The sequence below is a fragment of the Arvicanthis niloticus genome, chromosome 15 (genome assembly GCF_011762505.2).
Source record: "Arvicanthis niloticus isolate mArvNil1 chromosome 15, mArvNil1.pat.X, whole genome shotgun sequence".
In the NCBI taxonomy this organism is placed as follows: domain Eukaryota; kingdom Metazoa; phylum Chordata; class Mammalia; order Rodentia; family Muridae; genus Arvicanthis; species Arvicanthis niloticus.
In genome coordinates, this window is record NC_047672.1 from 29,366,262 (window position 1) to 29,383,200 (window position 16,939).

A 16,939-nucleotide genomic window follows, 5' to 3' on the forward strand; every position below is an offset into this window, starting at 1 on the left:
TCACATTTACCTGGTCTGTCTCTGTCTTACACATACACACACACACACACACACACACACACACACACACATACACACACACACACACAAACACACACAAACTTTTGAGTGGCTAGATGAGGCTATGCAGTATACAGAGACTGACCTGAGACAGGATATGGTAGGTCTTTGGTGCATTTTTTGGAACCAAGTCATATGTGGGTAAACACCAACAGCTTTTCTTTTCTTGCATTTTGTTAGAGACTGAGAAATAAATATTCATTTTATTATATTATTTCAGTTAAAGAAATAACAGGCTTTGTGCAATTCTACTCATTTTGGGGTAACAGCCCATCTTGGTTTCAGTGAAGCAGGGATGGATAGGGATGCCTACTTGTCCCTTTGTGCCTTTAAATCAGCATGTTTACTGGACATAGAGCAGCAAGCTTAGTGATTTATGATGTTCTGTACACTTTAATGTCCACACTTACCTCCCTTTAAATAACTAGGAATATAGATTCTATCTCTGGATTTTCTTATTTTGGAGATTCATGTATAATTTCTACTCATATTCAGGCTTACTATTTTCCTTCATTTTGCATATTTTCAGGATTCATTCCATATTGAAGGATATAGCAGTACTTTGATATTTTCATATTAGCAAGTAAGAATATATTATCTGATATATCAATTCATCTATTCAGTATGTGGATGTACATGGTTGGTTTCCAATTAAAGTCATTATGATGCTGCTAAAAACATTTGTGTATACAACTATATTTCTCTTTCCTGCCCCCCTCCTCTCTCTTTCTTCTCCCTCTCCTCCCCCTCTCTCTCTTTGACAGACTCTTGCTATGTAGTTGAGGCTGGCCTGCAACTCACAATTCTCTTGCATTTGCCTCCTGAGTGCTGAGATTGTAGAGATATGTGTCCCAATCTTTCTTCCCTGCCTTAGCATAGCCAATTTACTCAGGCCTTTGTGTGGCTAGGCAAACATTCATTATGCTGCTGTGTTTTACTCTTAGTTGATCCAAAAGCTCCCAGGGTCTGAAGTAGCTTTAGGATTCTCCTGTGTCAGCCTCCAGAGTATCTGGGACTACAAGCTTGTGTCTACGTGTGCTGCCATGACACTATCTTGTATACATTAGAGTAGATCTATCTTCACTTGTCTTGGTGCATATACCTAAACGTGGACTTGCTGGACCTGCATGAGAATACAACCTTTAACCTTTGAGGGAATGCTTAAGGGTTCAAGATCCCATGTCCTTGTCAACAATTGTTATTATCTGGCCTTTTAAATTAGAGTAATGGTTTTGTGGGAGCAGTAGTTTTAATCTGCATTTTCTTGGTAGCTAATGATCTTTCTTTACTTTTTAGCAGAAATTTACAGCAAATTTTCTTCATGCTAGCCCCATCCTATACTGTACCACAGGTTCAAAGCTACCCCAATAGCCATGAGCATAGTAAGTGCTCAGAGTTTGCTTTCTATATGAAAAACAATACTCTGCAGCAAAGAAACTGGAATTATAGGGAGAGATAGGCTTGGGATAATTTGTGATGATTAAAGATTAATGGTATCATGCCAGAAGAAAACAACATTCTCCTTGTCTTTATTTCAGATGAGTTGACATCCCTCTCCTCAAAAGAGTAAAGGCAATAATGACGTTCCTTTAGCCATAACGTTGAAATGGTATAAAATTAGCTCCCCTGTCATGGTACAATTACAAATGGAAGAAATAATTAAATGGCTGATCAGATGTTGAACAAGAGACAATACAAACTGTGATTTCTGAGAGAAGCCAAACAAGAAAGTAGCCATCCCAGCTTATCCAATTGGTGACATTGCAAGTATGCATTTCTCTGTGTATGCATATATATGCATATATATTAATATGTTTAGAATAGATCATCAAAGTAGGCAGGCATATACATACATCCATACAATAATATCCTACAGAGTGATGCAGACTGAGGATATTCAGGGCCATTATATTATGACAAGTATAGTAAATTAAAAGAATTGTGTTCATTTCAGAGTGTATCATCGGACCATAAGAGAACCACATTACAAATCAATAACAAAATGTATCTGCAGCAAAGAAACTGGAATTATAGGGAGAGATAGGCTTGGCATAATTTGTGATGATTAAAGATTAATGGTATCATGCCAGAAGAAAACAACATTCTCCTTGTCTTTATTTCAGATGAGTTGACATCTATCTGGGCTATCTCTGTATATCTGAAATTTATGGGCTATGCTTCTAAGTAGTCCCAGCTCACAAAGGAGATCATTAGGGAAAGAGAAAATAATTTGAAATGAATTATATGAAAAATGCAGTATGTCAACATTTGTGGGGCATAGCTAAAGCAAAACTTAGAGAGGAATGTAAAACTGTAAATGCTCACATCAGAAAAGAAAGAAAGGGAGGAGGAAGAAGAGAAAGAAGAGGAGGAAAAGGAGGAAGAAGAGCAAGAGAAGGAAGAGGAGGACAGGATCAGTGATGTCAGCTTTCACTCTTAGGTGCTTACAGTGTCATATAAAGAGTAAAGTAACCCAAAGTTAGCTGAAAGCAACAGTTTGAGAAATGAAAAATCTAATTGGTAAAGTTAATGAAACAACAAAAAGTTTTTTTGTAAAAATTGATAAAATAAAAAAAATCCCCAGAGCTTTATAAATTGATAAAAATTGAGTTTAGTGATTAATGTCCAGAGTGCAGTCACACCCACTGCTTACATATTTAAATAAAGTGTTACCAGAGCATGCTGTTCTCCTTATGTGTGTGGTGTGTACTATGGTTGTACCCATACTACAATGCAGGATAGATCAGATGAAAATGAAACTAAAGGACTCACAAAGCCAAAAGTGCTAAGTATCTATGCTATTTTAGAAAGAGCTGGAAAGCTTTTACCCTAAATAAACTGATGAATAAAAATGTAAGAGGACACATACTACTAATATCAGAAATTAAATGGGGGCTATTCCCACAGATCCTACAGACATTAGAGGGATACATGGGTTATTCAAATCTGTCCCAGGTCCTGGACTTTAGTAACTTAGATCAAAGAAATGAATACATTCCTTGAAATGTTTAATTTACAAAAAAGATTAAGAAATAATAGGATCTATAAATACACACATATGCATACATATTGAAGAGACCAAAATAATAACTAAAGGGTCTCAAAAGGGAAAAGGAACAGATGGCTTCATTATAGAATCTTAATCAAGCACTTAAAACAAATAATACCAGTTTCATGAAAACCCTTACAACAAGTAAAAACCAGACAAGATGCTGACAAGAAAGTGAAGCAATGAGGGCTCCAAGCAATTTCATATAATATTAAACATGTACTGATCCCATGATCCAGCCACTCTTCTTCCATGTGATTATCCAAAAGAATAAAGGCATAGGAAGAGAGAAATTTTTTTTGTAAGAATTAATGAGCAACACAGCATCATTAATAGAAGTTTTAGTTATAAGGGACTAAGACTGGACATAATCAAATGCTTGTTCATAGAAGTCTGTGGGGAAAAAAACTATAGTCTACCCATCCAACAGAATACAAGTCAACCATGAATATAAAGTACTAATGAGAACAATTGTTACTACTCTAGTGGCAGAAAACCTGGGAGAATAAAGCAGAATGGTAAATGAGGCAGAATAAAGTGACATGCAATAGCCAACTCTATTCAGAGCCTCAGACAATTTATACTCTGAGGGTTAAGAAAGGTCACATGAGCCATGCTTGCATGAGTTAAAGTGGTATACAATCACAAGGACAAACCACATATGGCAACAACATGTTTTCCCATAACAGGCACGATTGAGTAACAATAGCAAGCAATAATGAGTGATCTGAAGTGAACTATCTGCTCTACCTGGGAGAAGCGTGAAAACGCTTTTCAAGAACAATTCCATGTTTTTAAGAATCTGAGGTTAAAAGACTGTCATGTTTTCTTGGAGTGTTCTCACAAGCTTTCAGAACCCTCCTCATACGACTCCGTAACTGGACTGTGTTCTGACAAACAATGACAAGAAAGAAGCTCAAGCTGGTAAGAGGAGTGAAACAAAAGACAAATAAAAGTGTGCTCAATATGAGTCTATTAATATGAAATTCTAGAAGAGGCAAAACTAATCTATGGTGAAGGCATCAGAACTGTGGGTGCTTCAGAGCAAAGAACCTTTCTTGGAGTAATGAATGAGTTTTACATATTCAGAGTATAGGTTGTGTGTGTGTGTGTGTGTGTGTGTGTGTGTGTGTGAGAGAGAGAGAGAGAGAGAGAGAGAGAGAGAGAGAGAGAGAGAGAGAGAGACTGAGAGAGAGAGTAAATTTGTCAAAACTCAAAGTGAATACTAAGATTAGCTACATTTCACTGTATATATTTCAGTAAAAACATAAATGAGAAGACAATCCTGGTAATCACATCATGAACTGAAAAGAATGTATGCCTAAAGCACAGTAAGTATATGAGTGAGAGAGAAAGAGAAAGGGGCTTGATAGGGAAGGGCAGAAGAGAATATGTCCTTCACAGAAGAAACTCAGTGATATTTCACACAAAACTTATCAATGGCTGTAGAACTACTGGTGAATGTTTATTAGGAAGGAAGAAAACCTAAAGTCTTAGGGTCTCATATAATTCATATAATTAATAACCACTGGAAGTAAGAGCATCTTTCCAAATATGACCTGCCAGTCATCACCTTAACCAAATGGCTGTCACACAGCACAGTTGGGTTTCACAAGTGGCAACACAGTGGGACGCCTAAACAATCATCTGAATTGTTCATGCAGGAGACTGCTGTAAAGCAACTGTTCAAAAAATAGAGCCTGTGGCCTGGATTCTCAGCCAGGGAGTTCACTGCATGTACAATGGTAGGTGATGAGACTGGGGCAGGGTAATGGAAACTAAATGTGTGAATCTTGACAGGATCATGGATTTAAAATGACAGAGGTGGCAGTTTTTGGAGGATAAGTAGGTAAGTGTGACTATAGACCAATGGTTCTCAACCTTTGAGTTGTGATCTCTTTGGGGATCAAATGACACCAATTTGCAGAGGTTGCCTAAGAACATCGGAAAACCCAGATATTTACATTATGATTTATAACAGTAGCAAAATTACAATTATGACACAGCAACAAAAATAATTTTATGGTTGACAGTCACTGCCATGAAGAAGGGTATTCAAAAGGTTGAGACGCACTTATGTAGACTATTTGTATGAATGAACAATGGCCATTCAAAGATGCTCCTGTCCTAACTTCAGAGACTATGACTGTGTTACTTCCAATGGAAGTTTTTGGAAACGTAACATAAAAGAGTCATCTGGGAAGAAGGAACATCCACTGAAAAAATTTCCCTAAGAGACTAGAAGTCTGAAGAGGGGATTTTCTTGATGACTGACTGCTGTGGGAGGGCCCAGCATTGTGGGTAGTGTGCTTTTGGGCAGATGGACCTGGGAGGGATAAGAAAGCTTGCTGAGCAAGCCTTGCATATTTCACTAGCAAGCAGTGCTCAACCATGACCTCTACTTTAGTTCCTGCCTCCAGATTCCTGCCCTGCTTAAGTTCCTGACTTGACTTCCCTCAGTGATGAACTTAACTTCCATGGTATGTGATAAAATAGACCCTTTGATGTTAGACAACAAACAAACAAAACAAAACAAAAAAGCAAACTAGGACAAGGACATTTACAGATGAGATTAAGAAGGCTGAAGAGGGGGAAGATTATTCTGGATTATGTGATCCACCAAGTCTAACTACATGGTCCTCAGAGGAGAACCTTTCCTGGCTCTGCTCTGGGAGGGAGTTGTGTTTTCATAAGGGTTTTCCCATTGGTCTTTGATTTGGTTGTCAAAGAGCAGCAGTAGTAGTAGCAGCAGCAGCAGCAGCAGCAGCAACAGCAACAGCAACAGCAACAGCAACAACAACAACAACAACAAAACCTGAAGATCAAAGGAAAGCCTAAGAGGTAAGACAAAGAAGGCAGCTGCTATGGTTTTCAAAAGTGTCTCTTCTACCTCACCCCAGAGAGTTCCTGGATGCAGCAGTCTCAAGCTCCCTGGAGGAATCCCTTGCCAGAAATCTACATTTCGAGCCATAGTACTGAACTTCTGGAAATGAAGGTTTTATACCTTGTAAAATTTGAATATATGGTGAGAAGTTAATATCCTAAGTTAAAAATCTCAATATTGTTAACATAAACAGAATTCTCTCACACAGTTTCTACCCTTTTCCTTTTAGACCAAGAGATAAAACAAAACACCCCCTACCCCCAAATAATGCTGTCATGGTAATTGTGGGAAATGATTTGACAGGCTCAATCCATGATGACATGCATGCATATTTTCTTCCCTCAGGTTTTCTTTTTGCCCTTGTACAAGCATGCTAGGATGGTTTATGTGTCGTGTTCTTATTAGAGATGAACACAGAGAAACTATTGTACACAACTGAGATTTTTCAGAGGAAAAAAGGCCCGGGTTGCTAAGCTCTGGGGTAAAGGTTCAGATACTACTGCGCTAAGGGCAGCCTTGCCACCATGTGGGCTCATCATCCAGAGGACACAAAAGCAGCATCTCTTATGGAGTGAGTTGGCAGCAAAATACTAAGTTCAAAGAGTTGGTTTCCAATTAAAGGCTGAGATCTTAATCATGGGTCAAGGTAGGTAACTTTTTGATAAGTTCAAGTATATTATTATGGGCGATGCATTAGGTTAAAAATCCTTATTCCTATTTGACTCAGCTCTGTAGAATTTCTATGCAAGGAATTCTGTAAAAGTTCTCTGTAATTAGTTTTATTTTAAGCTGCTATTTTCTTTCCCAGCAGTGCAACTTTTGTTCTTTGGCCTATATTACTAACAATATATGCAATAAAGAGTTTTAAATTTTCTGGTTAATTTTCTATTTTAATTTTTGACACAGGGTCTCACTATGTAACCCTGGCTGGCCAGGAATAGGCTATGCAGATAATGCTGGCCTTAAACCCGTGGCAGCCCTCTACAGCCAAGTGCTGGGATTACAAAAGCAGGCCACCTGGCCAAATTTTCCATTGAAAATGTCCACGTGCAGTGGAGACGGTTATGTCAGCAGCTCTCTGTACTACACCCTAGAAGATTCCTCCACTTCCCACCCTCCAGAGGAAGCAATGGACAAAGACAGAAACCTGAGTTTTCAATAAACCTTCCTCTCATAACTGTGGTGTAGCCAATGTGTGCACTTGGCCAACAATGCAAAAAACAATGCAAAAGCAATGAGCATACTTAGGGCTCTGGTCATTAAACTCTGATTTGATCTCAGAACTGGGTGGTTTCCAAACCTACTCTAGGTAGCTTCTGGTTTTTGTAAAAGTGTTGAACTGGAGATTTCAATGGAATGAAGGAATCATCAAAGAACCAACCATTTTTTAAAAGTGAGGTAACTTTATAAAGAAGATCCTTTGATGCATAAAATAAAGTATTGAATCTTTACAAAAGCATGTGCTGTGCACGTAACACATTGAAACTAGAGCCCTAAGCAGTACCAAAGAGTAGTAAGTTTTGCTCAAAATTTGACAAAATAGTCATGATACATGAGGTTACTTTCTTCTATAAGGCATATTCTAGTTTATTATTAACTACACATGGAAAACATAAACAATACTGAATTAGACCTATTTTTTGTAAAAAATTTTTCAAAATTTTTATTATATATTTAAGAGATGAAGCACATTTATTATCTCATAATTGAGAGATAATTAAGAGCTCTATAATCTATGCTTGTAGCAGAAGTCCCCAGCACGGTATTATCAGGTATAGCTCCACACTGCACATCAGTTCCCGTTGCCTTTAACCGGGTATCTAATACCTTGCATTTTTTAAGTGTGTGTATTTATTTTTTTTTCCCTCCTCTCTTTAGATAGAAGTTCATGTGTCTCTTGTTAGCCTCGAGCTTACTATGTAGCTAGCTCTCCTGATGCTACCTCCTGAGGGATGAAATCTTAAGTGTGCACCACCATGCTCAGTTATTTTGTGCATGCTATCACTGAGCTATACCCCAGGTCCTGCACTAGTGTTTTCAAAATCCCCCTTCAACTGTCCTCCCTCATGCCCCCTGCTCCTCTCTGATATGCTAGTTTAAATGAATAAATACTTATACCCATAAGCACTGGGGAACACCCAGCCTACATGTTGTAAGCACACATGTTGGTTGACTCATGAATGGAAGGATTTGAGGACAGGGCAGAGTAGGTCAGGATCATAGGCTCAGCTCAGGTCTAACTCCATGTTTTCTATATTTGGTTTTTGGTACCAAGTGGCAGAATACATGGGTGCATCCATGGGTAGACTAACAACTTTCATGAAAATGGACCCAGGTCCCAATAAGCAAAAATCTAACTGTGAACAGTATGTTACTTTAATGCACTGGCTCAACATGCAATACAAATGCAATATAAGTGTATTCATGAGGTCTGCTATCTTGGGACAAGAGTTAAACATTCTTTTCTAAGTTAAGCACCCCAATTGAGCCTGGTCCCAGTGTTTCCTTCATGGATGAGAAACACTAGGCATAAGGAGTAGACTCCGTCTTGTTTCTTTAGTTACAGAGAGCCACATGTCACATGGGTTTTCTGCCAGGAGATATTGTATGTCACTCACTCATACAGCTAGTATTGGTCTCCAAACAATAACATGCTGTAAGCTTCAGAACTCTGTCAGAACAGAATTAAGATAATCAATAATCACTTATTGTGAGTTGAGCATGATATCCCATGGCTTTCAGCTAGAGAAAATGGGTACAGGCTTACTGATGCAGCAGTGCACACCCTCCTCCAAGGGCTACACTGTACTGACAGTTGTGGTTTTCCTGCTCTGGTTATCATTGGTTGGAGCAAGGATAACTAAGGGTCCATTACTCTGAGCAGCATTCAGAATAGAGGGAGAGAAAGGATGAAAGTTGTGGGGAAAGACTGTCTGTGGCTGAGTGAGACCACAGAGAGAAGAGGGTGCTACCATAAAACTGGGAGGAAACTGGAAATGAAAGAAGATGAAGGGATACGAATGTCAGAGTGAGGGTCTTTGTGGAGAATCGGTGAACTGGCAGTAAACAGTAGCAGTGATTAAGAGTGTATGGGGAAAATATTTAAGCAGGGAAAAATTTTAACATAAAGTAATAGTTACCATGGCTATCATAATGTACACTAGCCTCTTGTGTCACTCCTCCCCAGCTTCAGTTCTGTGTCCAGAAAAAAAAGCCTCACATACAATGATTTAAACATTATTTTTCCAATTCTTCCAGTGATTATATTTGTTACTAAACAATCTGTTCAAACTGCTAATGGTGGACTGACTTTAGACATTTTCTTCTGACCTGGTTGGGTCCTAGTTACATCTTCTTCCCTCCCTAATGGGTTTGCATCACTCTTCCTTTGACAACACCACTCACCACACTAGAATCTGCACACTCCTCACACCAGTAATGTCTGCTCACACCTGTGACACCCTGACTGTGTGCTTATTCCTGGGATGATTGGAAACCATGCCACTAAGAAAAGCAGGGGATGACCAACAAGGAGGGTGAAAGAATATGGCAGGCTGAGAGCCTAAAAAGATGAGTAGTGAAAGACAAGTAGAGGTAAGTAGGGTAGCAGCCCTTCATCACCTGGCAGGGAAATTCAACCTGCAGGCTTGATGCTCGGCCCTTGCCTGGCTCACCTGCTCAGACTCCATTGCAGGCATCCTACCCCTAACCATGACCAAGACATACTATATCAGAAGGTCGACTTTTAAAACCTGTTATTAAGACTTCAAATGAGAGAAAAAGAAATTGTTAATTTTACACCTAAATGAAAATTATTCAATATTTTCACGTGAAATTAAATAAACATACAAAATATAAAATAATTAGTGCTTTTTAAAAATGAGAATAATGAGATTATAATTTTCAACAATTGTCTAGAAAAGCTAACATTTTAGAACCTATATAGGAGATTTTATTTTATTTTTCACTTATCACTAGGTTTTTGCTAACAGGAATTTTGATATAAGGACTAAAGCTCTGAATTCATCAAACACTGATGTTTGTAGCTTAGTTTCTGGTTAATGACCTGTCTCTTTTGTTTAATTTTGAGACTTAAGTTCGCTTCTCACCCTGACTTGTTTGACTGTGTCCCCTATCTATCCATGACCTTCATCTTGTTTAATTGAGGGATTAAAAAAAATTTAGCAAAGCATTTTCTACCCTTGCACTTAATATATTCACGAGTCTGATTCATCTTTCCTTTTCTAATTGCATTTTAAAAGTCATATTAAGCATCTAGAGATAGGGAGATAAGTGTCTGCATTCTACAATAGGATGTGTTAGAGCTAGCTGAAGTCTTTCCCCACTGTATCACAGCTTTGCTCCTTCAGATTTCTTAGAGGTTTTCACAGCAGCTGCAGTTCATGAGACCTTTCAATAGCTGGTGCTTACATTATGTTGGGGCCCTTTTAAATTTCAAGTGCAACTTCTCGGAAGATTGTTAATGCCCTACTTTATTCCTATTGTTTCAACATATGAATATATTTCTAGCTTTGCTTCTTTCGTAATTGTCTAGCCTGAGCTCCTGAAGAAACCTATTAGGGCTAAGAAAGAACTGAAGAAAAAGCAAAACAAAAGAGAACAAAGCAGACTAGTTAATGGCAGCCAGGGCTGAGGACCAGAACCTAGGCCTGTGAGCTTCCAGAGGGAAGCTTTCCCAGTTGGTGGCAGTCCCCAGCACTATACTCTGTGTTGCTTATTTGAAGAGGAGCCGACTTCTCATTCACTAACAGTTATTAAGGATATACTGTGTGCTTTGAGGATTCCACAGAAGGAAGACAAAAGTGCCAACCAACTCTCTGCTTTTGTTCTGTCACTTTAAATTAAACAACAGTATAGACTTCAAACTGAATAAAAACTTAGAAATCACTATAGTCAAACACTGAGCACTGAAATAATATTTTCTTGCTATTTAATCACCTTGACTCCAAAATTCATAGCACAATTAAAGAGAAAGAAGCTGACAGCGAATGTGCCAGTCACCTGATCCTGCAAAAGATGTGTGGATGGCTAGCATCTAGACAACTAAGTCACTATAAATACAAAAGCAATGGCTCTCCTTATGTCTCTTGTTCCTCCTCAGAACGACTCGATCCTCTACCAAGTGTGAGCAATTAATTTTATCTTTGTTTTTTACATTGTATCTTCTTTGCATCTTCCTTTCCTTACCAACAATGGTCATTTCTATTTTCTTTGCTTTGCACAGACAGATTATTAAGAGGAAAATATAAGAAACAGTTTTAAAACTAGTATTGGATTTAATACACCATTCCTTCCAGACACATCTGGATACATAATGTTTAAAAACTTGATGTTGGAATAAAGAGAACCCACGAAAATGCAACATATTAAAATAAGACACAATAATAAAAACTAGAGTCAAAGTGGCATCATGATACATGTCTGTGACATTTGCAAAAAAAGCTCTATCAGTTAAGATTATGATAACTAATGAGAATGATGGAGTAAACCAGAAGTCCAAAAATGTACATTCTTGACCCAATTTAAGCCTGGATGACCACGGTGTGGTGGCTCTGGTTGATAGACTACCTAGGTTTAAGCCCAGCTTTGTCACTTAATGGGTGTGTTATGAAGGTTCTTTCTCAGTTTCCTCATTCGTTGAGTGGGAATGATAACACTTAGAGACTCATGATGTTGCCATCAGGCACTGACAATCCTTACTGTTTTCATTATATTATTGGTCTAAAGAATGACTGTTTATAATTTATCATCAGTCTGCTATAATGCAAAACTAATCTGTTTGATATTTATCCCCTGAGGACTCAGAGCCTGGTCTGCCACACTAAAGCTTTCAGAGCTGGTTCTAGAGGAATGACTCTTGTTCTGTAAAATATACAAGGGCCATGAGTGAAAAGAGTAGCAGGTCTTGGGGAACTGCTCATGATCACTGCTGATCTCCCTAACTCCTAGACAGCCCAGCCCTGTCTCTTTTACTTTCTTCAACACTCTCCTCCTTCTGTTAATTACACTCACCCAAAAGCAGACTCATAATCAGTGGACAGATAGCTATTATCTCAAAGGTTGTACACACACACACACACACACACACACACACACACACACACACACCATGACAGGCACAAAGACAATGGGCTACAGAGCCTGCTTTTAGCTCTTTGGGAACAAAGGGGTATTAGCTTTTTTTTTCCCCCTCTCTATTAAAGCCCTAGCTTGACCTAGTTTTTTCCCCTCAGTCTATTCAAAGCTAAACCAGGAAATAATACATCTTATTTTTTTCAGTGAAAAAACAAAAAGAGAAAAGGGCCTTATTTAATAATGAAGAGAGCATAGCCTTTACTCAATGCAAAGGACATTGGATTCTATATTCATCTGTTCACCCAAAAGCCTTCTGAGCTTTAAAACCTAATTATAGGAGGACAGTATCTTTTCAATCTCTTTGGCTCATGCAGTTATATGGTACTCAATATGCTAAATCTGGCCCTCTGTCAACTCTGGTTTGCTAGAGTATCAGTGAAGATTCTCTTTCTTACTTACATGGTTTCAACATCTAATCTAGAAAAAGAATGGGACAGGTTAAAGGGAAAGAACTAGTCACATCTAAATAAAACACACCTGAAGGTGTTTTCTCTCATAATGGGGTTAATATAATCTGCTTGTCAAACTATGCTCATATGCAAAACCATGGACAAGTCTTTCAGGCATAAAATCCAATAAAACAAGGCAGACACTATGACCAAAGTTATGAAAAACTAAACTATGATGCAAAATGGGCTCTTTTTGATGGTAGACCATTGGAGTATACTAGAGAATTGAATATTTTGATCTATTCATACAGGCATAATCATATATATTTCATTGACACAAAAATGAGGAAACATTTGTATAACTGAATTTTCCTTTGAGTTTAATATGAAGACTAGCCTGATCAAATGATTAAAACAAGAGTAAAGAAAGCTAGATCCTTAATTCTAGCTGTTTTAAATCCAAGGTAGTGCCAGAGAGGTGGAGGGGGCTCTTTCCCTGGCACAGCATTCTCTTTTCTGGAATAGAATAGTTTCCTTTTATACTGAGCTTTGGAAGGTAACTAATCCAGCTGACTAACAATTTTCTTGCAAGTATATATTACGATGAAGTTCTTATATAAAAATAAGCTGAGAAATAATGAGAAGACAGTTGCTCATTTGAAGTAACCTAAAATATCGGTCCAAAAGAAATTATCATCTAGAAATTGCTTGTGATTCAACTACTGAGGCTGTTAACATGGTTAACTGATATGCATAATAAGAAGGAATGTGCTTACTCAGACCACTTGAGAATGTGGTAAAATGATGATATGACAGCAATTCTGTAAAAGAATAGCACCTTGGGGCTTGCTTTCTGTATTAAGGTCAGTTGATTATACCTACTTAAGTTCTAATCAATCCTTCAATCATTCTCTCTTGTGTTGGGAGATATGAGGATATTTTGCATTGCTAAAGGCATGAGAACAGAATTTCAGTTGAGGAAGGCTTAGGTTATAGGAGATTAAAATTAAAAATTAAGTTTTTTTAAAAGATGCCAAGGAACCACTACATCAAAGTCTCCAAGGAACATTCCTCTGTGACTTTTATGTAAACAAATGTTTTTACACAAAATGCACTACCCATAAAATAAACAATAAACTATACTTACTATTATATGCAATCTCTTCAGTGAGAGACAGCACTGAATGAGTAAACAGGAAACCTGTCAAGTAGGAGAAGACTGGTATATCTATGACAAAGGAGTAACCATCTGGTATACCCTACAGATCACTAGGAAACCCACACCCGGAGACACACATACACACACACACACACACACACACACTTATAATTTAAGAACAGATTTGAAAAAAGCATGAAGAGCAATAAAGATATTAAAATGCACGAGAAAGTGCTCAGCATCATCTGAGAGAAATACATACTAAGTGCCATCAAATTACCTCAGCACACATACAGGAACAGTTGATCAACAAATGGAAGATAACCAGCCTTCATGACACGCGGGCCAACAGAAACGTGGAGAGACCACTATGAGGATAGAAGCTCTAGGCCTACTTTTTTTTTTTTTTTTAAGGACATTTTAAGTTATGTGTATGTGTGTGGCTATGTGTGGATGTAGGTGCCTGAAGAGGCCAGAAGATGATGTCAGATCCTCTGGAACTGGAGTTACAGGAAGTGGTGCTGGGAACAAAACTTAGGGACTCTGCAAGATCAGTTTGTGTTTTTAATGACTGGGCCACTGTTTATAGCTCCTTAAGAATACTTTAGAAAGCTGATAAAGTGAACCAATAAAATTTGCACACACCATTACCCAGCAATTCAAGTCCTAAATATGCCAAATAGAAATGTATATATATCTTACCCAACACTTAGTGTCCTACAACTTTTCAATTATAATTATGTAAAAGCTAAGATCAAGAAAACTGTATCTACTTTCAGAGAAAATAAATAATGTGGGATGTGACTACAGCTAACTTTATGAACAGTAAATACTTAATATTTGTATGAGTTACTTTCTGTGAATACCATGACCAAAAGCAACACATGAAAGGAACAGTTTATTTTGGGTATGGTTCTAGAGGGAGAATTAATAATGTGGGAAACCATGAACATGAAGCAGAGAGAGTGAACTGAAAGTGGGGCAAAGCTGTGAGCTCTTAAAGTCTGCTCCCGGGCTGCACCTTCCTTCTAAACTTCCCCCAAACAAGGCCACGAACTGGGGACCATGTATTCAAATACCTGAGAATATGTTGCATGTTCTCATTCAAACCACCACATCATCTAGAGTTTCAATTTATATTCTGTCTGAGATGAGCCAACTGTTTGATCATAAATTGAAAGTGAAGTCAATGGCCATTATCTTAAACATTATTTATTATTTTTGGTCTTTCTTTCTTCTTCCTCTTCCTCCTTCCTCCTCCTCTACTTCCTCCTCTTTCTTGACTCTGGGTCATATGGTCAGGCCAGCATGGAACTCACTATGCACTGAAAGGAAATGAATTCCTGACCTCTTCCTCTAGCTCCTGAGTGTTGGATTTCAGTTATGCTTCACTAACCCAGCTTTTGGTCTTTGCTTTTTAAAAGTGCTTTAATTTTATCGCACCATCTATTTTTTCACTTGCATTAACAAAAGATAGTAAGAATGAACCTAATTCTAATGTGATAAAATAGATTTTACACTGGTCTACAGTTATATAAGTGAAAACAGTTTACTGTTGCAAGCCACATTGTAAAAAAAAAAAAAAAAAAGTACACCTTCATCAGATTCCATGGCTTAAATAAATACATTTGAACAAAGCCAAATGCTTAGTGATAAATTTAAAAGAGAGATCTTACTTTTGTCAAAACAAGCAGAAACACTGGGGATAATACAGTCTGTGTTAATGAACATGGAAGTTATAGATCATGCTTGAAGTGCTATGATATAGACACACTCTGAGCAGACATTTATCTTACTATAGGTTTGTCAAGAACAGGATCAGTAAAGCTTTGCTGAATGAATGAACAAACAAATGATTGTATTGTATTTGTATAATCTGAGACATCTTAGCCCAACTTGGCAATGTTTCAGACTGGATTCACAAGCCTTTCTTGCTGATTTTTGAGCCCAAGGCACACTTGGATGGAAAAGAAGGTGCGTGTATGTCTATTGGATTTTTCAAGTTCAGGTAATTGTCTTTTGATTTTTAGATTCACCATTACATTTGAGAAAGGCTTTGTTGAATATGTGGGATTTTCCTCCCTCTGTCTAGCATAGATTAGAAAGTAGCTGTTTACCTTATGTAGTCTTCTTCCTCTTCCCTCTTAGGCCTTAGCTGTTTGGGCTGAGCCATATTAGTCCAGTTCGGCAGTGATTTCAAGAGTCTGCTGATATCATCATCTTTTGCCCAAGATGCACTGATGACAAGTTTCTCTTCAGACTGGACAATGCCCCTGAAAATGGCCACAGAGAAATAGACATGTTAGCATCATACAGAGTGAGTATATAAGTAATTCTTGCTGTATAAGATGATATGGTTCTTCTTGCCTTCATGCAAGAGAACACTAGTGCACTGGATTATTATTATTATTATTATTATTATTAAACCTCATGTTATTGCAGTGAATTGTGTCCCTGTAAGTTTCTGGGGGAGTGTGTCCCCTGGTTTTAGATTTAACAGTCCAACATTTTGGAGGTCCCACCGAGATACACTCTTCCAGAACCCCACGGCTCCACGGATCTGAGGTCCACACTCACTTGAGCAGGTCTGTGTGCTGTCTGTCTGTTCTTTGTTTTTGTGTCTGTGGAGTGTCTGTGCCTGTGGCAGGGTCAACTGTCTGTGTAGGCTGGCTTCTGTGCTCGTGGCAAGGGCAAGAACCCGGCAAGCCATGGAGGGAAGTTTGCAACCCTGGATAGGGTCAGGTTACAAGTTCTGGGAAGGAATTCATGGGAGTGGAAGCAACAGGGGAGGGTAGACACACTCGCATATCGCAGGCCACAAGACTTTGGGGGATGCCCCAGAGTCTGTCTAGGAGATAGAGTTGGAAATGACCCCTTCTCCATGTGAAGGTGGTTTCGCAGCCACAGCTACCTGAGGCGGCATCTGTTGCTCTCTTGTGGCAGTCTTGTGTGTCGGACGTCTGTGTGTTGTTCATTGCTGATGGTGCTAGAAATCTATTAGATTTGGTCCAGCGTAGGCTGGCCAAGTCATCTGAATCTGTTAGATTTGGTCCTGCATAAGCTGATCAAATCCTCTGGTTACTAGATTTTTCCACTGCCGTTTTTCTGTCTTGATTGTCTGTATAACCTGGCTTATGTGCCCATGACAGGGGTGAGCTGTCTGTGTTGTTTTTCTCTGTTTTCTTGGCAAACTGTCTGTGTGTTGGTTGTCGTTCTTTGTGTTCTTGGCTTTGACTGATGTT

The 16,939-nt window shown here is 38.4% G+C and overlaps 1 protein-coding gene across 2 annotated transcripts in view; it reads right to left on the reverse strand.

Annotated features, from left to right (window-relative positions):
- Exoc4 (exocyst complex component 4) overlaps nt 1-16,939 on the reverse strand; it is a 711,678-nt gene that overhangs the window by 122,257 nt on the left and 572,482 nt on the right. For both annotated transcript variants that reach the window (XM_034519115.2, XM_076913572.1), the window contains exon 13: nt 15,815-15,970. In XM_034519115.2, coding sequence (XP_034375006.1) covers nt 15,815-15,970 — 156 coding nt within the window. The remainder of the gene's footprint in view (nt 1-15,814; nt 15,971-16,939) is intronic.